General features: G+C 35.7%; 4 protein-coding genes across 8 annotated transcripts; 3 read left to right on the top strand and 1 right to left on the bottom strand.

Moving 5' to 3' along the window:
* The first annotated feature begins 3156 nt into the window (after positions 1 to 3156).
* Tpnc25d (Troponin C at 25D) lies at positions 3157 to 4507 on the top strand. Its single transcript, XM_071711364.1, has 3 exons — positions 3157 to 3314; positions 3593 to 4013; positions 4387 to 4507. The coding sequence occupies exons 1-3, from the start codon at positions 3312 to 3314 to the stop codon at positions 4413 to 4415; spliced, it is 453 nt and encodes a 150-aa protein (XP_071567465.1). The 5' UTR covers positions 3157 to 3311; the 3' UTR covers positions 4416 to 4507.
* A 138-nt stretch (positions 4508 to 4645) lies between these two features.
* Hex110 (hexamerin 110) lies at positions 4646 to 8674 on the bottom strand. Of its 2 annotated transcripts, none has more exons than XM_071711352.1 (7): positions 8537 to 8674; positions 7610 to 8217; positions 7056 to 7477; positions 6345 to 6967; positions 6036 to 6172; positions 5652 to 5940; positions 4646 to 5573 (listed from the first exon to the last, which is right to left on the bottom strand). In XM_071711352.1, exons 1-7 carry the CDS (start codon positions 8634 to 8636, stop codon positions 4795 to 4797), a joined length of 2958 nt encoding a protein of 985 aa, XP_071567453.1. In that variant the 5' UTR covers positions 8637 to 8674; the 3' UTR covers positions 4646 to 4794. The 2 variants fall into 2 exon arrangements, with proteins under 2 accessions (XP_071567453.1, XP_071567454.1); XM_071711353.1 differs by having other exon boundaries at positions 7056 to 7474.
* Positions 8675 to 14160: 5486 nt separating this feature from the next.
* On the top strand, positions 14161 to 15599 carry Veli (L27 and PDZ_signaling domain-containing protein veli). 2 transcript variants are annotated; one of them, XM_071711367.1, is made up of 5 exons: positions 14161 to 14487; positions 14621 to 14662; positions 14736 to 14863; positions 14944 to 15189; positions 15263 to 15599. In XM_071711367.1, exons 1-5 carry the CDS (start codon positions 14451 to 14453, stop codon positions 15419 to 15421), a joined length of 612 nt encoding a protein of 203 aa, XP_071567468.1. In that variant the 5' UTR covers positions 14161 to 14450; the 3' UTR covers positions 15422 to 15599. The 2 variants fall into 2 exon arrangements, with proteins under 2 accessions (XP_071567468.1, XP_071567469.1); XM_071711368.1 differs by having other exon boundaries at positions 14164 to 14487; positions 14736 to 14848.
* Positions 15600 to 17646: 2047 nt separating this feature from the next.
* Ckiialpha (casein kinase II subunit alpha) lies at positions 17647 to 23266 on the top strand. Of its 3 annotated transcripts, none has more exons than XM_071711345.1 (8): positions 17647 to 17839; positions 18735 to 18932; positions 19023 to 19134; positions 19236 to 19448; positions 20219 to 20413; positions 20864 to 21215; positions 21460 to 21537; positions 23005 to 23266. In XM_071711345.1, exons 2-8 carry the CDS (start codon positions 18838 to 18840, stop codon positions 23121 to 23123), a joined length of 1164 nt encoding a protein of 387 aa, XP_071567446.1. In that variant the 5' UTR covers positions 17647 to 17839; positions 18735 to 18837; the 3' UTR covers positions 23124 to 23266. The 3 variants fall into 3 exon arrangements, with proteins under 3 accessions (XP_071567446.1, XP_071567445.1, XP_071567447.1); XM_071711344.1 differs by having other exon boundaries at positions 18707 to 18932; XM_071711346.1 differs by having other exon boundaries at positions 18707 to 18932; positions 21460 to 21553; positions 23005 to 23144.
* Positions 23267 to 24547: the final 1281 nt, after the last annotated feature.

Raw genomic sequence — 24547 nt, 5'->3', positions numbered from 1 at the left:
AAAGCTCATTTATTTGGAGTCTAAGTGATACGAAATTTTCACGTGTTAAAACATATAGCAAATTTATTGCATAATAAATAATTTATTATCAGAGATTTTAGTGACGCGACTATTTTGTTTGTGCTTTTTTATACGATTCCATTTCTTTGGTAATTTCTGTCTTTCAGTTTTGGGTCCATTGTAAATGCTAGGATCCTTAGCAAAAGTAGCGAAGCTAAAGATATCGATATATTATATTCTCATATTATATTGTTTTATATTTTTATATTCTTCACTATATCGATTCCATTTCAGTGTTGCATATGCGACATGCAACATGTTGCATTATTACTCGAGCCAAAGACTATCTCGATTCACTAATATTCCGATATTCGGATAATTAATTCATCAAATTATCTGATTACTCAAATTCGGTTACTCATATTCGAACGATCCGAATGATTTGGGTTGTTAATATTTGAAGGGTCGAATTTATTAACGGCTTCAAATCATCCGTTACGAAAGATAGAACGGAAAATTAATTGCTCAGCGTTAGAGTTAGGCTATATCTTATAGCTATTCCCCCGTTTCTTCCATTCAGCTATTCCTGGCTCTGAAGGAATATTTTCCACAGCGGAAAATGTTACGTCCAAAGAAATTATCTATCATCATAAATGCATATTGCATAGTTTTCGTAAAACTAAGGGGTTTCAACACCCTGTATATGTGTATAGCGTATTTTTATCACTTATTTATTCACTATATTTATATTCACTTTTATAGCTATAATTATTTGAGAGAGAAAGAGAAAAAATATGTCAAAATTTTACAAGTGCAAAAATTTCTCTAGATTGACTGCCCGGGTAATAATTCAGAGCGATCCAATTTAGCGACCCAATATTGACATCATGTGGGGCAGTTTTATCAAAGCTGGGCGATATAAAACGAGCGATTAATGGCTATAACGTGACAACAAGCTACCCAGATAGCAAAACATGAGTGTGCAAAATCGCGCAAATCATTGCTGAAAACAATTTATGTATTTGTTATCACAAACACGAGTCAGATCCGTTTAGGATTTATATTTATGGTGCTTTTGCAGTAAAGATGTGTAAATTGTTGTTACTAACTATGTTTCAATTGTTTCTATCAATAATATGTAAACAATTAAAACAATATATATATATATATATATATATATATATATATATATATATATATATAGCAATGGAGCCTCCGAGTTCCGGGGGTAAACTGTTGCTGCAAAAATGTATCGAATATTAAATAAACCATTGCTTGAAACAAATTCAATACTGTTGCTGAGCATTTGCGGACGCAGCTTTACGCGTTATTTGCGCAAACACTCGTCACGATCGTTTACGCACATATTTCGTAAATATGACAGACGTTTTGCTATCTGGGTATATTCCAATGAATGAAAACTCGAGCCTCATAAAATTCGAATCATATTTAATTTAAACCTACGTTAAAAGCGAAATATATAGATTCCGTTTTATATATTTGCCATTGGCATAGAGAGAGCTAATAAATACTGTTGCGACAATAGCAATTAAACGCCGCGGTAACGATATCATTCTTTTATGTTACAGTTTCGTCTACTGCACTGCAGGGGAAACTATGGGGAGAGTTGACTCTAAAAGAGAGGTTTATTCATCCAACTTTATTCTTTTAAAAAAGGCGGGTGAACTTATAACAAAGATATTTTGAATACATCAATTTTATAATATACTAGGGTGGGTCAACCCTCCCCATGCAGTTTCCCCTAAAAGATGAAACATTTTAATTCTCAGAAATGTCCGCGCGCGTGACGTTGGGATTGAGAAATTCCGTTAATTTGGTCCGAGTTGAAATTGCATCGTAAAATTTGGCACGATAGTGCAATAGCCATCGGATTTATTTATCTCGGTCGGCGACGCGTGGTTAGACCAAAAATATTTCTAATAAGACTATTTAGCGTGCGTCACGCGCGGTTCACGCCTCACGGCTCACGGGCGCGATAATATTGTCATAACTACGAGTAATTTGTTAAAATGTAAATGAATATGCCATATATATGCTCTCCGCCGATCAGCAGCTTCCGATGTTCCGATTGATAATAATCTCGGCGATCGGGCAACGGGGTAACGGATGAGGAAATATCTCCTGTTTTTTTCCCCTCGCCTGGAAGATGCGCGAACGGTGATGAATCGTTCGCGTGCAGAGGCCGCCGCGCCGCACCGGAGCGGAGGCGCGAGAGAAGGAGCGGCCCGATATATTTTTACATCGTTCCGGCTGCATGTTAGATATATAGAGTCGCGTTGTAACGGTTTGCAACCACGAGCCACGAGTACGCGTAGGCAGCAGCCTAAGAACGGCAATACGTTGCCCCATTTCAAACTTGGAATATCATCCGACGCCGACGGACGATTTCACGGCGCGCGGCGGGATGGTCCGATTCGAGCGAGGCCAATTTTCGTTTCTGTTTTAGCGCGAATATATACCGCTTGGAATTATTCTATTCGTCTATATTTATCACGCGGATATAAAAATATCGCCGTATAGTTACGTAAATGCCGTACAGTTACGACAATTTTTCTCTTTTTCTCTTTTTCTCTCTCCTCATCTTTTCTCATGTACGGACGTAGGTACGAATTCATTCATAGATTCGCACCAATTCGCACTACCAATACGCGCTAATGTCCTACGTGTATCGTTCGCCTGACGGTAATCTGGCATTTTAAAGATCGCCCGCGAATCGAAGCTTCGACCGCGTCAACAGGCAGATATAATTATTGGAATGTGACGATTTTTCGCAAAATTTGATCTTATATAATAGCAACATATCTCAGACAGCACGCATGTCCAAAATTCAAATGCAAACTCCATCGGGACATATGACGTGCTGTCTACGATGTTTCATCGCTAAATAAATGCCGTGTAGGATTATAGAAAAGATCCCCGACGTACAAGGCTATATCTTTACGATAAAAAATGTTTCGTCGTAACGTACGGTGAATGCAATTTTCCCTCTAGCACGAAACTTATCGGTAATTGCGCGATATAACAACGTTTGTACATACGACCTTCGCATAAAATGACAACACGGATGAGAGGTCGTGGTATTCACTTATAACATATTTCATTTTTCGTCGGCGTCGCCGCTCTATTTTTGCGTGCGTCGTCTTTCTAGCTGGTTTAGCAAATGCGGAGAGGAAGTCTTTATACTGGGACGGAAGAACCAATTCTCTTCAAGTCCGCCGTTCGTTCTCCGTCGTGCGCCACTCTGGTGGTTTGCCTAATACGGTGTAAAAGTTCTCTGGTTTATAACCATCATGGTAAGACTAATAAAGAGATAATCTCGGTTTGGCGAAAAAAGAAACCTGTGAATTAAATACACAATTCGTAGAAAAAGACTATAAATTCCACATTTTTAGAAAGCAATACGTAAAACGCTGTCTTAGCTGCTACTTATAAGAAAAGTATTTAAAAATCACCGTAAAGAGATTTAGATATAATACCTCAAAATTGTTAGCATTTTTGTTTTCTTTTCTTTTTATTTTTATTATAAATGAAAGTAAACTCTCCCTTGAGATTCTCCCTTGGACATTCACAGGAGGAAGATGATCAAAAAGTGGCTGTGATGCGTAAGGCGTTCCAAATGTTCGACACAACGAAAAGTGGTTTCATCGAGACTATGAAAATCCCAACGATACTAAATACAATGGGACAACTATTTGACGATGGCGAATTAAACACCTTGATCGAGGAAAATGATCCCGAAGGTCTCGGCAAAGTGAATTTTGATGGTTTTTGCAAGATCGCCGGTCGGTTTCTCGAAGAGGAGGATGCGGAGGCGATGCAGGAGGAACTGAAGGAAGCGTTTCGATTATACGATCGCGAAGGTAACGGATACATTACCACGGCTACGTTGAAAGAGATTTTAGCGGCGCTCGACGATAAACTTACTAGTTACGATCTCGATGGAATAATCGCGGAGATTGACACGGATGGTTCCGGTACGGTAGATTTTGACGGTATGTGTAATATATATCATACAATACAGTATAGATAGAATATCACCATATATTATATAATTAATATGTCTTTTATAAGACACCCCAGATAGAACAGAAAGTGACAATAATGATGGCAAAATGACCTAAAAATCATTATTTTGCCAACATTTTGACATTATTTTGACTTTATTGTGACCAGCTGTTCTATCTGAGAGAGAAACATTGCTTGTAAAAAATATATATATATGTAATAAAAATAGTTATAATACATTATAACTAAATTATAATAGCTATAATACCTTAATATTATATGAAACTTATTATTGAAATGAGCTATTTTATTTATCATTTATTTTGGAATTATTAATGGAAAAACTAAACCTGTTTATAGAATTTATGGAGATGATGACTGGAGAATGATTGTACATGAAAACGATGACGGCTTTACATCGCTCGAAGAGGATCGCTAAGAAGACAATAAACTTTCTTAATAAAATAATATTTGTGCAAAAGACCGTGAATTTTATTATCATTAGTTAATCTTGACTTGTACATGTATTATAATAGGTAGGACATTCGAGGAAGCGCGCATAAGGAAAATAGGTACATAGAAAGAGGAACATTGCGTTATAAGTAAATATATCCAGAAATTTGCGTTTTAGGGCAATTTATTAATTGCATTTGCTACAATAAACTGACAAATCTTTTTTTTTACATTGGATGAAAAAATAGCTTTTGGTCAAGCATCGTAACATCTAACGATATCATACATCTATTATATCTGATTTATAGGAACATTTCACTGATATTGCACTTCGTTGGTGGGCTGGCCTTCATGCTGAATGTGGGCGGTTTGAACATAGAGATTAGGCACGGAAAGGGCACCGGGGGTCAAGGGTCTGTCCAACGGGTAGCCAAGAGGTTTACCGTCGAGAGAGATAGCTCCACCGATGATTTCAGAGATGTGCTTATTCTGATAATATTGGCTGACGGATGCGTCCTGAGTTTGTTGTCCTTGACCTTGACTCAGGATGTTTTGGAAACCACCGGCGTGATATTGTCCGCTACCGGTATATCCTACACCCAATCCTTGCTGTTGTTGGCTCTGTCCTTGATAGGTAACGGGGTATTTGCCCTGGATTCCATACTGAATGCCACTGTGGACGCCTTGGTTTCCCTGGGAGTATTGCGCACCTTGGACACCTTGTACACCTTGGATACCTTGTAAACCTTGTAAACCTTGTACACCTGACTGCACTCCTTGGATTCCATGGATACCCTGTTGCAAGCCATGTACACCAATTGGTACTCCACCTTGGACTCCTACCGTATTTTGTTGGCCGTGTTGATTCTGTCCCTGCTGTCCTTGGTAGATACCCTGAGGTTGACTCCATTGTTGCTGTCCTTGGATGTTTTGTCCATGTTGTCCTTGTTGTCCCCATTGTCCCTGTTGTCCATGGTGGCCTTGCACACCGTAGACGTTATATCCCTGTCCTTGGCCTACTTGGTACTGAGAGTGCGTGTACGGGTACTGTCCGTGTTGTTGAGTGTAGAGGTTAGCAACATGGTTCCTTACAACTGTAAAGAAGAAATTGCTTATTTTTTTATGCTACTCAATAGGCAAGCGGCCTTGTCTCTCTGATATCGATAGCGTACCTTGATTCTGTTGCTGATTGATCGGCAGAGTTTCTGGTACAACCTCCACAGTCTGTTTCACACCGACTACTTTGCCAGCTTGGTGCTGGATCTGTTGATAATCCTCGGTACCAACTACTTGATATTGGCCTTGTTGGTAGGTCTGATATTGTTCTGGGACCACCGGTCCGTAGGGCACGTTTTGTTGTCCCGGTTGAGAGATCACAACCAACAGCTGAACTGGGAGTCCTTGACCTTGTTGACCCTTGGGAAGAGCCAGCCTAGCTGGGAAACCGAAGAGCTGCTGTGGCTGAAAAAATATTAACGTTTAGTCTTGCATCACTCATCGAAATAATCGTCGATGCAAAACATCTATACAAAATAGAAAGAGAGAAAAATAATTACCTGGGTGATATAGTATGGTTCTTGGGCATTAATAGCATTGTTGACACCCTGTTGAATTTCCTGAACAGACGGGTAGTCGTGGCTCTGGCCTGGTGCCTGCTGGGATTGTCTAACGATGACATTCTGTCCTTGTTGAACTGTAAAACAAAGAGATTAGACAATTTAATTGTTTAATAAAAAAAATCAATGAATGTGTGTATGTGTGTGTGTGTGTGTGTGTGTGTGTGTGTGTGTGTGTGTGTGTGTGTGTGTGTGTGTGTGTGACGTTGTGTGTATGTACGGTGGGTAACCTTGCAATCGAGTACATACGGTTAGTTATGAATTGGTCAAGTTCGACGAATTGGTGCCTGTGTTGAGAGATGCTGATGGGTTTGCCATTATAGTCGTATTTCGGTCCCAAGTAGACGCGGACAACGGCACCAGGGACGTTCTGCTCGCTCTGAACAGTGATCTGGTATTCGTAGGGTTTGTGGTCTAATCTCTTCACTTGCGCTTGGATGTGTTGTTGCTGTTGTTGTTGATGATGCTGCTGCTGTTGCTGCTGCTGAAGCTGTTGTTGTTGTTGTTGTTGTTGTTGTTGTTGTTGGACTTGCTGTTGTTGACCGACTTGTTGTTGTTGTTGGCCGACTTGCTGCTGAGTAGCTGCATCGAGATCAACATAGTAATTGTTGAAGAGAGTTACCAGTGGGCTGATTTGAACGTCCTGGATGCTGACACCAGGCAAGAGGATGTCGTTATATTGGTACGCGGGCAAAGAGTTTTGGTATTGTTTGAACAGTTGAATAACGTTTTGGTAAAGCTGATAGAAAGCTGGGTCGCGAACAGCAACTTCTCCCAATTCGAGAACGGAAGGAGTGTAATCGTAGATATTCTGTGCTTCGGGAGCATTGCCGAGAAGTTGACGCGCGGCGGCTTGAAGACTGCCGTAGTATCTGCGGTAGAAAATGTATTGTCATAAGTATTGCGATATTAGTAAGTTATACTGACATTGATCAGTCAAATGATTAGTTGATGATTAACCTTGGGTTAACACTTCTGCCGGTTCCTTGGATAAGTTCTCCAAGAATGTTCAAACCTTGCGGCTGATAAAGAGAGAGGAAGGCGGCTTGCGGAGTGATGACATGTCCAGAGTCAATAGCTTCGATCAATCTTTGTTCAATCTTCCTGACAGTCTGGATAAGGTTGTCGTTTTTGGGGCTGAGCTGCAGATTCTGAGGACGTCCAGGGAATTCGAGCCCGTTTGTGTGACGGAGGTGCGGTTGATACGGTGCTTGTACGTTGACGTAGTCTGTGTCCTGGATTGGACCCAATCCGTTCGAGAGACGGTTCAGTTCGTAATGAGCCAGCAGTTGTTGGTGAAGATAATAGTAAATAGATCCCTGACCAATTTGACTTTCCTGATTCTGAATGCCTTGTTGTTGCGCAGGCGTTTGCTGACCCTGCTAGTGTTATATATTTAAAGAATGTTTAATATATACATAAAACGCGAATTTCAGTGAAACAAATTATAAATATATATTTTTCTTTTTATATGAGAAATTGTTTTTATTTGTATTTAAATGATGCACGCTTACCGGCAACAAATATCCAGCGAGATTCACGGCGCCGTAGTAGTTGGCGAGGCCGACGTCTTGCGTGAAGTAAGAAAGTTGTTGTTCACTGTTGGACAATTGGGCGGAATAGTTAACAGGAATTACACCTTGTGAAACACCTTGTACAGCAATGTTCTGGGCTTCTTGGATAATCCTAGCATCGAAATAGTGCTGAGGAACGATTTCGTACAGAGGCGGCAGAACGACACCCTGCGTCTCCGGATGCTGAAGAACGGCTCCAATGAAAGCCTTGATGAATTGTTGTTCATTAACGTGAACGCGGGCCCATGCGGCGGTTGCCAGTAACGTCGGGTAGTTCTTAGTGCCTAATAAGATTCTGTGCAGGAGGGAAACTTCCTTGCGAAGCTGGCTGATGGAGCTCGAATAGGCGGTGCCTTTTGGCTGAACCAAACCGGCCTGTACAGCGCCAACATAGTATTGGACAAGGATCGGATTTTCATATTGTTGGATGTTGTTTTGGATGTCATAGGTGGTACCAAGGATCTGCAGCTGCTCGTTCGGGATTTCTTGAGTAATCTGTTGTAGCAACAGTATAACGTCTTGTTGCTTCTTCAGAAGATCTTGATCAGCTAAAGAAAAGTAAAGAAATGATCACGTGCAATCGCATTCCTCGATTTGAGTTCCATATAAACATTAATATTTCACAATATTGACTATTAGACAAGTATTTATTATATGTATATTACATGTATAAAGCTTAATAGTCTAAATCATATGAAAAGTATAGAAACGATAAAAGCAGCAGTAATTTTTTTCAAGTAGGTATATTTACGAAGATTATACAGTCCTTTGATCGCAAGAAATAAGGAGAGATATAGAAAAAGAACAGAAAAAGAGAGGGCTATAGAGAGAACATAAAGGTAACCGGATGGAACAGCGATCACTTACCAGCCTGTTGTTTCTGCTGCTGTTGCTGTTGCTGTTGCTGTTGCTGGGGTAGAGCCGCCCCAAAAGCTGCCAGAGCCAGTAGAACGATCGCGCACCTCATTGTGATGCCGTTAATGCCGTTTGCCGCATGCTGTCTACCGAGCGGTGCGAGTCTTTTATACCAAAATCGTATCGAACAAAGACATTATCGGCGACCTGTTGACCTACCACCGTGCAAGATTTCGCTGTCTACGCGCGATATCCCTTGTTATTTCGGATGGATCGAAGTTAATCGAAGGTTATAATGATAAATTTCTTTTGAGCAAGACAAAGTTGCATCACCAATTATGGGGTCAGAGCTTTGTACCTTTATTTTTGGCAATTTCTTTCTCTTTAATTCTATACCGTTAGTATAACTACATTTGTATGTATAAATATCACTTTTTTAGTTGTATATAAACATAAGTTTGCCTTTCAGCTGAAATCTCACTTCATTAAAACAAAAGCGAGATATAAAAGATTCCGAGAGACTCTCGTCTGTTTGTATAAATATTTTGGAAATCTTATTTAAATACGTATTTTTAATATATGATTGATATATCTTTGAACAAAAATCTTTGAATAATTTAAATAAAAATTAATTAATTCAAATCAATTTCGAGAAATTTACTTTTCTTCTTGCAATTTTCTCTAATTAAACACAGAGTACCTTATACAATTAAATAATTTTGAATAATAGGAATTAATTTTTTTTATCTCCCGATCTCTCGTAACAATGAAAACAAATAAATTGCAAATGAAAAAGGTATTATACAAAGTAATTCTATAAGTCCTGTAAAGTCCCCCGCAATCGCCAGTTTCGTAAATAAGATATATTTATAGCTTTACACAATGAACTGCTATCAAAATTCCTTTTAATTGATCTATTCTTGGCTGGGAAGCGATGCCATTAAATGTCATCAAATAAATTGCTGTATCGATACAAGACATAACATAGATAATATAAAACTGCATAAATTTGCACACTTATATATCAATTACAATACTCTGCAGCTCTGCACAATTAAACTTCATCTTTCAAAATATAAGAGACTCAATGTACCTAGATTGCAAAACATCTGTCATATTTATGAAATATGTCCGCAAACTCGTGACGAGTGTTTGCACAAATAATTATATGTAAAGCTGCGTCCGCAAATGCTCAGCAATAGTACTGAATTTGCTTCAAACAACGGTTTATTCAATATTCGTTACACTTTTCCAGCAACACGCCCGGAGGTTCCATTGGTGTACAGTTTACAATGTTTACATATTATTGATAGAAATAATTAACTTACATATCTTTGTTGTAAAAGCACCATAAGTATGAATCCTAGACGATCTACGATTCATGTTTACGCAATAATGTTTGAGGCATACATATAAATTGTTTTCAGCAATATATGGAGGGGTAAAAACCAGAGTGGTGTAAGTCAAATTTTTTTAAATATTTTCTCGTGTGCATAGATGCAATCTGTACAATATATAAATTGCATCTATGCACACGAGAAAATATTTAAAAAAATTTGACTTACACCACTCTGGTTTTTACCCCTCCATATGTTTACATGATTTTGCACATTCATGTTTTGCTATCAGGGTAAGAGGATCAAATCTGTAAATTTTATAGTTTATAATTATATCAATTTTGTAATAAAAAGTAAATATTACATTTAATTAGTTATTAGAATTTTTAAACAATATCTGTGTAGTAAATAATTTGACAACTGAAACATATGACTATATTTGTTACTTATTCACGTGCTTATTTATCTGTGCTTCAAACTTTCCATACGTCAATATTTGATAATCGCGGCTATTATCTCGTATATATAGTCTGACGTAATTCGTGTGTTATTGATTATTACATTGCATTCTAATTTCTTTAAAATACATACAAATTTTTTATAATATTCTGTTGGATATATCACATAAAATCCTAGAAAAAAAATGGAAAATATTATTTGTTATAATTTTTATATAGTTATATAACTATAATAAAATTGCCATTGATTTTGACTTATCAAGTAAGTATAAGCGCGCACATGTATATGCATTCGCCATACATAGCTGCAGCACATAATAAAATATAACAATTAAATAGATAATTAAACAAATTAGAAACTTGCACATTATTGCTTTCTCATAATTTTTTTCGCTCATAAAGCTTCCGCTATGAGGAATTAGCAAAATTATTAGCATATAGATTAATAGATAATAGATTGGCTTCCTCATAGAGAAAACTTTATGAGCAAAAGAAAATGGTGAGCAATATGCAAATTACTAATTTGCACACTTTTTTATTTTTATATAACCTTCACAGAAAATAGAGAATAAATAAAAATTAATTTAAATAAAAGTTTGGCATTTTCTCAATATATTATTGTTTAATATATTGAGATCAATATATTAATTGGTGACCCCTATAGGATATTACAAAATATTTATTAAAAAATCGACAATTTACATTAAAAAAATTTTTTTAATTCAAAATTTCATAAAAAATAAACCCTTTCATCAATTCTCATCAAAATCAAAACCAACCATTCTTCAATGATACTCTATTCATAAAAAAAAATTAGCCCGATATCTCAAAATTTGCGGAAGTTAGAACTTTCATAGAGACATTTTTTGAAAAATTACAACTTTTTTAAAATCTAAAACACTGTATGAATTTTTATAAAAATGACAGTAAAGTGTTGTACTACCTTACTTATGTGCCAAAATGCAGCGCTGTAGCATAAGCATTTCTTAAGTTATAGGCATTTCAAATTTTGGAAATCCGCGTACACACACACACGTACACATATACGGGGCATTTTTTAAAGTGCAATTTTTCGAACGTTTTAGAACATTTCTGAACACATCGGCATCAAAAAAATAAAAAAAATAAATAAAAAACGAAAACGGAGCTTTCTCTACGAGAAAGCAAAATTATATTATATATATAGTCTTATTTATAAACTGAAACTTAAATATTAAATACAAAATCAATATAAAAATTGGTTAAAAATTACATAAATTGTAATAAAAATTATAAATTAAATTATATAAATCCTATGTTTGTAAAAGTATTCAAATCTATATGTTATTTAAGAAATAATAAAATAATTTTTATCACGCTATAAATAAAATGAACGCTATAAATAAATTGAATGCAAATGCAAATGAAATTTCAAATGTATAAAAGCCAATGTACGAAGAAAATATTTTATGGAAAGTTATTTTTTAATAAATATAAATAAGTTTTTGAGACACTGCTACATTAATTTCTATCCATAAAAATACAACATGTTTTTATACGTAAGTATAATCAGATTTTTAAATAAATATTCTTCTTTTTTAAATTTTGCAGCAATAACTTGATAATTTTATCAGATTTTATTTCTATTTTTAAGAGAGAGATGAGCATTTTAAATATCATTAAGTATTTATTTTCTAAACCATATATATTTTAAATTTAAAAATATATAATCTGAACTGTTATTTTTATTACAATTCCATTTATCATTTTTTAAAGTATACTTATATATGTATACATAAAGATTACAAGCAATACTGAGTTATCGGGTTATCTATATTTGCTTTTTCTTTGCAACAATATATAGTTGTGATAAACTTCAACAGACTGTTGTGCGCGCACACACACACACACACACACACGCGCGCACGCACGCACGCACACACACACACACGCGCACGCACGCACGCACGCACACACACACACACACACACACACACACACACACACACACACACGTAATAATAACAATATACAAATATGTACATACATATATACATAATATATATATTATACATATAGCATATATATATGTATATATGGTATATGTCTCATGATGTCTCATTGTAACTGCACTCCAGATATTTCAATTGTTTTTTGCTTTAGAAAAAGTATTTAAAATAAATATTTTACAAATAACTACAATATTTTGTAATTGTTAGATGGACTTTTTCCGTGTGATATCTATCTTGAAGCAAAAAATCTCTGAAGTTCGCTTTAACAGATTTGAAATTTTTGTGTAGTCTTGGAATGTATATAATCTTACCATGTGTGAAATTGCAAAACAATTTTCATCGAGAATTGCCGTGAGAGTCACGGTTTTTTGCTTCCTCATAGAGGAAGCTTTGTTTTCGTAAAAAAATTTTTTTTTATTTGTTTTTCTGAATGTGTTCAGAATGTTCTAAAACGTCGAAAAATTGTAATTTTAAAAAATGTCTGTATGTATGTATGTGTGTGTGTATGTGTGTATGTGCCAAATTTACCGAAATTTCTATAACTCCAGAATTAATCAACCAAATCTTAACGAATTGTATATGAAATATGGGTAGAATTTTCCGGGGAGTGCTATAGAATGTATAGTTTTTCGTTATCTATTTTCTGGAAACCAATTTTTTAAATTTTTTTACCCGTAAGAATTAGAAAAATTAAAAAATCGGTTTCCAGAACATCGGTAATGAAAAACTACACACTCTATAGCACTCGCCGGAAAATTCTACCCATATTTCATATACAATTCGTTAAGATTTGGTTGATTAATTCTGGAGTTATAGAAATTTCGCTCACAAAGCTTCCTCTATGAGGAAGCCAAAACAAATAAATAAATACTAATAATTATGCATCGAATAAAATAAAAGCTTAAGAACTATAAGTAAACAATTGCATGAGGAAGCAATGTGCAAGTTTCTACTTGCACCATTTCTCCATGTTAATTTTTTAAGTTGGATTTTTTTTTCAATTTTTAAATGATTTATTTAAACAATATCAAGTATAAAAAATAGAACAAAATAGCGATTTCTCTGATGCTTTTTCTGTCCCAATGATAACATGTTTATGAATCATTTCTGAGACTAGCTTTACACTGTTTAATCATGAAAACAAAATTATACTACAATATAGGAAACAGTCGTTTCGGAACAGCCAAAACGGTTGATAATGGCTACGGTCAACGTGACGCTACAAATGCTTCGAAGCATTCCTCTTCTCTTTTCTTTCAATGAAGAAAGAAGGAGAAGAAGAACGCTCCAAAGCATTTGTAGCGTCACGTTGACCGTAGCCAATGTCAGCACTCTTCAGTTATCGCCGGGCCCCTGGGGCCGCTTTGGTGGTCACGAAAATTTGCCCAGGGTTGTCGGTGCAAAAGAAACAATTTTGAGCATTTATGTAATTTTCTTTGTTTAATTTTGTTATTAATCTTCTAATAAAGTTTTATGTTCTGTTTAAAGTATAGATGTGTTTAATTTGTGTACCGATTTGTAATGCTTATTAATATGTTTTCAAAAAAATTCCGGGAACTTTTGTGTTACCCCTGTATATGTAATTAATTTTTAAAGTATGTTTTTATTATTTTTACTATTTTATTTATTATTTCATAAATAATAAATACTATTTTATTTCATATAAATAATAAAGTGTAATTATAAATAAACCTCTAAAATATTTATTCTTTTATTTCTAATACATGTTTAATTTTAAGATATTAATATTTTACTTTTAATATTTAAAATTTTACGATATTTACATTTTCAAATATGGCGCTTTATTCAATCAAGGATATGGCGGTATGTCACGTGATTGGTAACCCACAACATCAAAGAAGCCGACGCACTGTCGTAACTGTAACTGGACGATCTAGCATAGAAAGAGGACACGACACGTTGTGTGCACTGTGCCCATAGGCTTTAATCTTGTCGATTTGAGTGAGATGAGAAAATAAGGATTGACCCATTTACGATCGAAACATTACTTGGATACGATTTTGCAGTAGCAGATAAACACGTTGAATTAAACTGTATTTTCGTCGATATTTCGCAGTACATACATATACGCATAGAAGTATAAGAAGAAGAAAATCATAAATTGTCGTAACATAAAAATATGGCTACCATGGGCGAGCCTCTCACTTTAGCAAGAGGTAAATTTTTACTAATCAGTTTCAATTATGCAAATATACGTATTATTATGCCATACAAATGACATTTGACGATTATTTTAACACTTACTCCAACAAATTATACACTTACTCCAACTTTATCTTTTCTTTGTAGATGTCAAGAGGTCTATAGAATTATTAGATAAATTGCAAAAAGGTAAGCAATTATGGAATAGAGCATTTCGTGTATTTTGACAATTATCTAATTTTATAATATTGATTTTCTTTAGGAGGGGAGGTTCCTACAACAAAGTTAGCAGCATTACAGAAAGTGTTACAAAGTGATTTTCTTAGTGCAGTACGGGAGGTATATGAACATGTATATGAGACTGTCGATGTTCAGGTAACAATACAAGAAGTATATACCTAATGTTTTAATTTAACAGATACTCGTTATTAATAGTCATAATTACAATTGTTGATGACAATTTGTTAAAGGGTTCGCAGGATGTACGTGCATCTGCAACAGCAAAAGCAACCGTTGCTGCTTTTGCAGCTAGCGAAGGTCACGCACATCCACGTGTAATCGAATTACCGAAAACGGAAGAAGGACTTGGTTTCAACGTAATGGGAGGTAAAGAACAGAATTCGCCGATTTATATATCTCGCATTATCCCTGGTGGGGTTGCTGACAGGCACGGTGGTTTAAAACGTGGGGATCAACTTTTGTCCGTTAATGGAGTGGTTAGTAGAAATCTGTCTCTTTTCAATTTATCAGAAGTAACATTTTACAATAATTAGAGATAATTTGTTTTAGTGCGTCGAAGGTGAAAATCATGAAAAGGCGGTAGAATTACTAAAGCAGGCTCAAAATTCTGTAAAATTAGTAGTTCGTTATACTCCACGTGTTCTCGAAGAAATGGAATTACGTTTCGACAAACAGAGGGCTGCTCGTAGACGTCAACATATGCAATAAATATTATTAGTGCAAAATATTTAATTCGCTAAAGAAATGCAAATTTATTGATTATAATGTATCTATACATCTACACATTTAAACTATTTATGCTTTATAGTTATAACTTAACTAACGTTCAACATTCTGATAGTTGTATTCATATTCTCATTCATCAATAAATGTGGTCTATTAACTACATGCTTTTGTCAACTCTTTATACTACATTTATGTGATCAATTTTGAGGTATATTAAACATTGCAATATTCGTATATTTTATGATATATATTGCTAACGTTGCATACAAATTAGAAATTGTTGTCATTCGTGAGATGGAGAAGTCAATTGAATAATATAATATACAATATACAATAGTATAATGCGAAGAGTGAACCAATAAAAAGGAAGAGTCCTATATAAGAAACATAGCTTATGAAATAATTAAATATCTTAAAATTTTTGCCTTTATAAATAAGATGAAAAAAGTAGCGAATATAACTATTCCGCTATCGGCATTGTTCAGTATTTTTGTTATTTCTTTAATAAATGTCCATTTCTATGAGAATTAAGTACCATTTTTAGGGCCACTTCGACTAAGCTTCGACCAAACTCCGATTAACTTAATCATTGATTAGTCTATTGGAAATGACCAATCGCATTTGTCAATCTGCTTGAAAGAGACGAAGAGTGAGTTTTAAGCCAACGGCACACGGAGCATGTTTTCCTGCTGGATTGCTTACGATCTAGTAAATTACAATAATTGCACCACTCAACACTCAGAATTTCTAATAATTTACTAGATCGCAAGCAATCCAGCAGGAAAACATGCTCCGTGTGCCGCTGGCTTAAGCCTTGTGTACACGATACTAGAAATCGGTCCAAGTTTCGGTTTAAAGCCCGGTGTTCACGATGCAAGAACTGTGTCCAAGTTTCGGTTTAAGCCAATGAAACTGCTACTTTTCTGTAAGAGCTGCAAGTTGATTGGCTTAAACCGAAACTTGGACACAGTTCTTGCATCGTGGACACCGGGCATAAAGCGAGTCAGTGGTCTCCTAGGCTAGACGCTGGATTCACGCTCCGGAGATCCGGGTTCGATCCCAGCCGGGTACACAAAATCCTGGTGGGGTTTTTTTCCCGGTGATTCGTGGCGGGTCTAGTAGAAGGCGGCGGGGACTACAGGATGCGCGCCTCCTCGGAATTTTCGGAGGTCGCCATCAAGTCGATTTCTCCCTCCTAATGGGGGACTCGCCCTCACCTGCCCCGTGACGGGTATGGTGGGGAAAGAGGAGATATCGGCGCTACCGTCTATCGGAAAGAGACGTAAAACCGTTGGTCCATGAAGGAAGGAAACGGGAAACCACCTTCATCATTTATCCCAAGAGAACATTATGGCTTCATTCAGCGTGTGGTTCGCCACTGTACATGACCATATCTCTCTCTCTCTCCCTCTAAGGCCTAGGCCTAAGTCCTAAGGCCAGCTCAGCGAGGACAGAAACCTCGCGTAGAGCAAAAGGGCAAAAGCTGGCTTGATCTCGATGTTCAGTACGCATAGAGACTGCGAAAGCACGGCCTATCGATCCTTTTGGCTTGAAGAGTTTTCAGCAAGAGGTGTCAGAAAAGTTACCACAGGGATAACCGGGCATAAGGCCCGGTGTCCACGATGCAAGAACTGTGTCCAAGTTTTGGTTTAAGCCAATAAAACTGCTACTTTTCTGTAAGAGCTGCAAGTTGATTGGCTTAAGCCTTGTGTACACGATACTAGAAATCGGTCCGAGTTTCGGTTTAAGCCAATGAAACTGCTGCTTTTCTGTAAGAGCTGCAAGTTGATTGGCTTAAACCGAAACTCGGACCGATTTCTAGTATCGTGTACACAAGGCTTTAAACCGAAACTCGGACCGATTTCTAGTATCGTGTACACAAGGCTTTAAGCCTTGTGTCCACGATGCTAGAACTGCGTCCGAGTTTCGGTTTAAGCCAATCAACTTGCAGCTCTTACAGAAAAGCAGCAGTTTCATTGGCTTAAGCCTTGTGTACACGATACTAGAAATCGGTCCGAGTTTCGGTTTAAGCCAATCAACTCACCCCACTGCGGTCTCAATCTGGCTGCTTCAATTAGGTGGGGGCATCAACCAATCAGAAATCGCGATCAATCGCGATCGCGTCATTCGCGACGCCCGCGCCGGCCGCCAGAGTCGCTTCTCTCTTTATATAGGACTCTCGTACGGAGGGTTTCCGGTCTAGATTTTTGAGGTTTGTGGCGGGTTGCCGGCTGCCATCTTGCACCTCGCTCGTTTGAGAAGCCGGCCGCCCTAAAAAATCTGGAGTTTCACGCGTTCGCGCGGCCTTAGCAACTCCGCGAGTGAGTTTCGTGCACTCGCGACGAATCCAGGAATCCATCGTGTTTAATCCGATCAAGATTCGGGCTCGGAATGCTTTAGGTGAGTCCGAAATGAGCCTACGTGAATTCCTTGGTCGCGATGGCGTGTAATTTACTGGGTACATGGTACATGTGTATACGTGCCTTGTACCCCTTGCATGCTTTTGCGTGCTTTTGCCCCGTTGCGCGTTGGCCGGTAGGATGACTAGGATGTTTATCTCGTAATTCTCGCGTTTCCTCGAAAAGGGATTCTATTTTCACGCGTATGATTTTCTTGTGCCTTCGAAAAACTCAAGGTACACCTTTGGATATGTCCAAAATTCTAGCGCTACAATCGATAAATGAAATTATTATCAAGATAACGTGCTCTCTCTTGATCATATAGTCGGTGAAAACTCTGATTCATATTTCTGTCTGCGTATTTCTATCCTACCTATCTTTATTCCTTTATTTCTTTATTTCTTTATCAGTTTAAAATAGAGCTTAAATTTATGGCACAGCCTCTGCATCTGTGTTTGGAGATTTTGGATCTTTTTGAGATCTTCAAAATGTATTGTGTGTTCGGTGTTTGTAATACATTCTAAAAATAAGAGTATAAATTTATATATTTTAAACTTATATTTTATATATATATATATATATATATATGCATAAAATAAATGCTACACACATACAGAGTAAATGCTAATTCACTGTTGTCAAATCATCTATTATAAATATGGGAGTTTTTCAGCAAGCGACACAAGTCGACACAAATATCGTTCTTTCTTTTTTGGCAATGAGTAACAAAGATAAAACCATACTTGCGTCGACTTGTGTCGCTTGCTGGAGAGTTTCCTCCAGCTTCTTAGTTGATTTCTTGTTTAGATTATTTTTCTTTAATTTTTTATTGATATAAATACTCAACAAGATTGTATGAATTACTTAGGTTTATTACTGTTCTCACACACACCTAGCTGGATAGGCAAGAGAGTCGCTAATAGCTGTAAGTTTGGAATAGACAGTCGAGATAGTATACCGATCAACAAGACGCTTATCAATAATAATACTTCTGAGAGAATGGCTTTACCGAGTAGAGCACGTGTCTACGCCGATGTAAATTCACATAAACCAAGAGAATACTGGGATTATGAATCTTACGTTGTGGATTGGGGGTAAGACTTATCGCAACCAAGTGTCAATGATATTGCTGCCATTATAATATATCATTTTATTTACTTTTCCGTGTATATTTCTTGATGTAGGCAACAAGATGATTATCAGTTAGTGAGAAAATTGGGCAGGGGTAAATATAGCGAAGTATTCGAGGCCATAAATGTTACAAACAATGAAAATTGTGTTGTAAAAATATTGAAGGTAGGATAATTATGTTATATATCATAAATATTTACTAAAGCAGCAGAATGTAATAATTTATAATATTATTGTTAATAATAATAACTTTTTATTTGTTATAGCCTGTTAAAAAGAAGAAAATAAAAAGGGAAATAAAAATTTTAGAAAACCTTAAAGGTGGGACCAACATAATTACACTCCAAGCAGTTGTCAAAGATCCAGTTTCAAGGACACCGGCACTGATTTTTGAACATGTCAACAATACAGATTTCAAGCAATTATACCAGACGTTAACTGACTACGACATAAGATACTACCTCTACGAATTATTAAAAGTGCGTGTATTGTTAAGTGCAATGAAGTGAACAAAATATCAGTCGATGGTGAACATCGAGATTATTGTTTTGATAGATGTAGGTGTATATCATGAGTCCGAGAAAGAGTTAAAAGATATTGAATTAATATATTTATTTTTCTTATTAATGTCAAGGACATGGGACGGTTAGTACTTTAGTTTTGCTTTATGCAGTAACGATCCCATAAACTATAAAGCATCCAAGCAAGATGTCGCAATCTTGGATCAAGACAAAATTATTACACGTGTTCTATTTTTAAACAGCTTATTTCTTTATAGACTTTGGTTGGTCTATGGTTTTTGTACGATTTTGTTTTACCTTTTCTTCCTTATTTGTAATTTATCAATATTAATTACATTACTTTACCTTACAAAAATAACTTTAATATTAATAGCTTACAATTTATAATTAATTTATGTATAAATTGACATTTATATAAATATCTAATATATAGTCTTACATTTATCTTATCCATTTTTATTACAATTTAGAAAAGCTTTAAAAATACATGTGAAAATACATGTGAAATTTTACACAAAGGTGAAACATGTAAAAAAAATTCTTTATCATCCTTCTAAGAATTCATCAACAAATTGTAAAATTTCAACAATTTTTTTTGAATTTTGGACTTATGAATATCTGTTGTAAGCAATGTATTGAAATAGCATGACTAATGCATTATTTAATTGGACATGGAGACGAGAGTATTGTAATGTTTAATAATTGTTTCCGTTTTGTTTCTCGCACAGGCACTAGATTATTGTCACAGTATGGGAATTATGCATAGGGATGTGAAACCGCACAATGTTATGATAGACCATGAAAATCGAAAATTACGATTGATCGATTGGGGATTAGCAGAGTTTTACCATCCTGGTCAGGAATACAATGTACGAGTAGCTTCCCGCTATTTTAAAGGCCCGGAATTACTCGTAGATTATCAAGTAGGTATTTTGCAACATCAAAATGTAATGGAATAAAGGCGAAGGGATTTGGGGAGACGGAAAGAAAGAAAAAGTAGTGGGATAATAATAATTCTAGTTATCTTAATGTGAAAATCTGTCGTTAAAAATATCATGTGTGCGCGCGCGCGCGTACACACACACACACACACACAAAAGAACACTACTTAAAATGTCTTAATAAACTCTGATATAAAAATTAAATTTTGTTATGTTTACATTACTTTGCTTATTGAAGCAAACTCGAGTACACAGGCATGGGGCAAGTAGGAAATTTGCAAAATGTAAAATATGCGATTTTTTTTATGACATACATTAATTGAACACCCTGTATACACATACATACATACATATATAAGCATACATATATTTCTATAAAATGTAAATCTTTTATATATAAAAGCTAATGAGAAATATCTTGATGTCTTGCAGATGTACGATTACTCATTAGATATGTGGTCATTGGGTTGCATGCTCGCTAGTATGATATTCAGGAAAGAACCGTTTTTTCATGGACATGACAACTATGATCAACTAGTTCGAATCGCAAAAGTTCTTGGAACTGAAGAACTGTTCGAGTATCTTGACAAGTATCATATTGAACTAGATCCTCGTTTCAATGACATTTTAGGCCGACATTCGCGTAAGCGTTGGGAACGCTTTGTGCATTCGGAGAATCAACATTTAGTATCCCCAGATAGTTTGGATTTTCTTGACAAACTCTTACGCTATGATCATTACGAGAGATTAACTGCACGTGAAGCAATGGAACATCCTTATTTTTGTAAGCATACATCTACGGGATACATTTTTAAATATTTTTTGGAATATTTGTTTGCCTTTGCATTATCTTACGATATATTTAAAAGTATACAAGAAAAAGGAAATTATATTAATACAATACACATTTATTATTGTACATGGTGCATTTATATCTCGTTGAGTATGATATTGCATCGAATATATCCTCTCTATGTACATACGTGTAAACGTGTGTATTTGTCTAATTATACTTTCCTCTTTTTTAGATCCCATAGTAAAAGAACAGGGTCGTTTGACCATGGTGTCATCATCACCTACTCCCATGGCAGGCTCAGTGCCTGTAGGTGAGTAGCGGCCCAGGTAATGTCACCACCTTAACCTACCTCTAACTCTATACTAATTGACATAATTATAACATAGTTAACTTATATATTACAAATTTAATATTGTAAAATATGTTTTTCTTATTTCATCGAAATATGCGTTCTTAAATATGTATCTTTTTTCTAAAATTGTTATGCTCAATATTTTATATCTATCATTATGATTAGACTTAATAATAATATAACAAGCAAAATAAAACGAATACGTTTGCATATAGAAATTTTTATGCCTGAAACCATGTGCAGGGATGTAGTCGCGAATGTTTGCATTTTACATTGGAATATAATCTGTATTTAAGTAAGATAAAAGAAATGTAAGTTGTAAATACATTACAAATAGAAAATATTGATTATACATACATACATATATATTTATATATATACTGTTTATTTGTTATATTAACTAATTTTATACGCTAATTATTGACCAAATGTATATGTGATATTTGAATGACAACTATATATTTAACTATATATACGGTACCGGCCAAAAGTTTGGACGCACTGGAAATAAATGTAAAAAGTCGAGATTAATTGACAAAATAAAAAATGATTATGACATTGTTTTAAAAATGCTTCTAAGTTGTGTCGAGGATATGTGGAAAGACTCGAAAATTTTCGCAATGTGACGTGGCCTTCTCAATCACCGAATTTGAGTCCTATTGAATTATTATAGGATGAACTGGATCGACGCATAAAAGAAGTTAATCCCAAAAATAAAAAACAGTTTTTCGAAGCACTACAAACGGCTTGGAAAGAGATTTCAGGTGAAACACTCTTGAAACTTCTTAATAGAATGCGAAAAATTTGCACAGCTATGAAGGCTACATAGCCCCTAGAAAAACTTGTGGAGGCTACATAGACGCGAAAACAGGAAAGTAAAAGTTATGTGATATTTCTTATTGATATGAATACTAAAGTATATTTTGTGTTTCAATGAATCGTTTTTGTCAAATAATGTCATAATCATTTATTTTGTCAATTAATCTCAACTTCTTGCATTACTCCCGGTGCATCCAAATTTTTGGTACTGTATATCCAAGTACACGGTGATAATGTTTAAAAAATAATTATATAATATCACATTCTGGCGCATTCTGTACTCGTGCAAGTCTTCCAACTCCCGTTTATCATGCCGCCGCGTTCGACATCCCCTCTAACGAATTTAAAGATAATTTTTGGCAATTATTTGAAAATATTAAGCTGGTCAGGAAATGCTGAAATGTTGAAATAGAAAATACAGTTTAAATAAACTGTATCGATAATATATAAACGGATACCTTTTAAAACGGAACGGTTTACTCTCATTTGCCTTGAAATTAAGCGAGATAATAGACATGAGATATATTCGTGCGTAAATTGCGCAATATATTGATACAATAAAAGGTTTCGTGTCAAAGAGATTTTTTAACTAGCAGATTATTACAGATCATCGTGGCGTAACAATGAGCAGCGTACCGGTTCATGGGACAAACGGATTGGAAAGCATGGAAGAAATTGGAAGTGGGTGTTTGACACTTTCAGAAGAACTGCCTCAACTCTTATAAATTCAACAATTTTGAACAGGAATTCTCAACCGAGTCCCAATCCACTACAGAATATAATGATACAACAGCAGATATTTCGTATCGCCAAGTACATTCTTCTCTGCACGAAAATCATTCTGGTTTGTAGCAACGGCTTCATCAATCCCATCGTTAAGACTGAAGTATCTCATTTTACTGTATTACCTTTAAAAACATACAATTATTCAAAATTTGCGACGTACTTAGAGAATCACGGGAGATTAGGGTTCTGGCGTAAAATTTATCGCGTAAAGATACATGCTCCGTCCATATTGGCCGGTGTGCATGCGATGTCGGAATCGGAGGTAGCGCATTACGATCTGCGATGCACTTTTCTATCTCTACTATTTTTTCTGACGTTACTACCATGTTTTTGGCAGATCTGTAAATGCATAGAGATGCAGCTAGATTCATTTTTATCCGAAAGATGATTACTCGTGGTTACATAATACGCGCAGTGGCGGAGACTTTAAACAACCACCCTTATTCGCATTCACGTACACGGTACACTCGTACACAACGGACACGCAACAAACATATACAATTACACATACTTTAGACCATTCGGTTTAGTACTTTTAACAATAATAAAAATGTTCGTTTATATCTGATGCAACAATAGTTGAATAAAATGTTTGTTATAGCCAAGTACACTCTTTGTGCTTTGTGAATCCTGCTCTGTGCATCCAGCGATATCTTCCGCCGTTATTAATCGACGAAACTATAAAAAAAAATCAATCTAGAGGCATGACCAGGCATGACATAAAATAAATTTGTATAATCGTTCTGTGGTTTTTATCAGAGAGGAATTGATATGAATAGAAGCAGGTTGTGGTAAATTCCGTTTGTTACCGCACGCAAATTCACAAGCACCTCAAAGCAACAACCTCAAAGCAACTTGGCACAAAGCCTACAAACATCGACACACACACGCGCACACACACACACACACACACACATATACAGGGTGTATATGAATACCTGTTACAAACTTTTAGGGTATGTAGGGTTCAAAGTAGATAAACTTTTAATAAGGAAACGCGCGTGTCCGGAAACGCACCGTTTGCAAGCAGACTGGAACTGTTGGTATGTTCAGTAATAAAAATCATTCTCATAATAATTTTATTTGCTTACATCACATTACAAAAATGTTTAGCAACATTGTCAAAACAGATGACAATAAATGCTCATAGTTGACGACCGTCATTGCACCATGCACCTTGCACTTGCAAAGCATGTTCTGGTACACTATTTCAAAAATGTCATCAGCCAATTATTTGGGGACAGATGGATTGTAGCTATCTGTTTTGACATTGCTAAACATTTTTGTAATGCAATGTAAGCAAATAAAGTTATTATGAGAATTATTCCTATTATTGAACATACCAACAGTTCCAGTTCTGCAG

Source organism: Temnothorax nylanderi, unplaced genomic scaffold (assembly GCF_030848795.1).
Source record: "Temnothorax nylanderi isolate EJ_2023f unplaced genomic scaffold, tnyl_v1.0 TNYL_tig0098_pilon, whole genome shotgun sequence".
Taxonomy (NCBI): Eukaryota; Metazoa; Arthropoda; class Insecta; order Hymenoptera; family Formicidae; genus Temnothorax; species Temnothorax nylanderi.
Note: the sequence above shows the minus strand (reverse complement) of the source record. Positions and strands in the feature narration are given on the sequence as shown.